The following is a 1,166-nucleotide window of genomic DNA, read 5'->3' as shown; positions in this document are numbered from 1 at the left end:
ACAGGGTTTCTCTGTGGTTTTGGAGCCTGTCCTGGAACTAGCTCTTGTAGACCAGGCTGGTCTCGAACTCACAGAGATCCGCCTGCCTCTGCCTCCCAAGTGCTGGGATTAAAGGCGTGCGCAACCACCACCCGGCTGGTGTCCAATTTCTTGAGTTCTTTGTATATTTTGGAGATCAGACTACTGTCTGATGTGGGGTTAGTGAAGATCTTTTCCCGTTCTGTCGTTTTGTCTTGTTGACCGTGTCCTTTGCTTTACAGAAGCTTTTCAGTTTCAGGAGGTCCCATTTATTAATTGTTTCTCTCAGTGTCTGTGCTGCTGGGGTTCTATTTAGGAAGTGGGTCCCTGTGCTAATGCGTTCAAGTGTACTTCCCACTTTCTCTTCTATAAGGTTCAGTGTGGCTGGCTTTATGTTAAGGTCTTTGATCCATTTGGACTTGATAAAAGTATCTTTTTAAAAAAAATCAAGAAAAATGCTTATGATTTAAATTTCTAAAAATGTACTTATCTTTTGAGATAGGGTCTCCCTATGTAGTCCTGGCTGGTTTAGAAATTGCTATATAGATCAGGCTGTCCTCAAACTCATAGAAATCCTTCTGTCTCTGCATGCCAGGTGCTGGGATTAATAAGCACCTAACCCTAAATATTTTGTGTTACGTTGATTTATCTGGTGGTAGGAGTGGCATGTGTTACCGCAGGTTGTATGTGAAGTCAGAGGACAGTTTACAGGGACAGGTATTCTCCTGTCATGTGGACCTCAGGATCGCACACAGGTCATCAGATCGTCGGGCTTGCCAGCAACACCTTTTGCCACTGAGCTGTCTGGTCTCATGGGCCCTAACACCCGTTTTCATCTCACATCTTTCCAGCTCACCCAGGAAGAATGCAGACAGAGAGGAGCATCCAGAATCTGGACAGCAGATACAGGCAAATCCCCTTTGCATATGATGTCAAGCGAAACGTGTACAACGAGGAGAATTTCCAACAGGAGCACAGGAGGAGGGCTCCCTCTTCCGGGAACATGGACATCAACATCACCACCTTCAAACACCACGTCCAGTGCCGGTGCGTGTACTCTGCCTCTCAGGGGCCGCCAAGCCAGGCAGGAGCCAACTCTAACCGGACTCTTCTACCTCTCTCTCTCTCTCTCTCTCTCTCTCTCTCTC

The 1,166-nt window shown here is 47.0% G+C and overlaps 1 protein-coding gene across 1 annotated transcript in view; it reads left to right on the top strand.

The window, feature by feature from the left end:
• Slc26a8 (solute carrier family 26 member 8) overlaps positions 1-1,166 on the top strand; it is a 59,115-nt gene that overhangs the window by 5,807 nt on the left and 52,142 nt on the right. The window contains exon 2 of the mRNA XM_050141897.1: positions 870-1,065. Coding sequence (XP_049997854.1) covers positions 870-1,065 — 196 coding nt within the window. The remainder of the gene's footprint in view (positions 1-869; positions 1,066-1,166) is intronic.

Source organism: Alexandromys fortis, unplaced genomic scaffold (assembly GCF_014885135.2).
Source record: "Alexandromys fortis isolate MF-2015 unplaced genomic scaffold, M_Fortis_MF-2015_v1.1 scaffold_9, whole genome shotgun sequence".
In the NCBI taxonomy this organism is placed as follows: domain Eukaryota; kingdom Metazoa; phylum Chordata; class Mammalia; order Rodentia; family Cricetidae; genus Alexandromys; species Alexandromys fortis.
The sequence above is the reverse complement of the archived record's forward strand: the minus strand, read 5'-3'. Positions and strand labels throughout refer to the sequence as shown.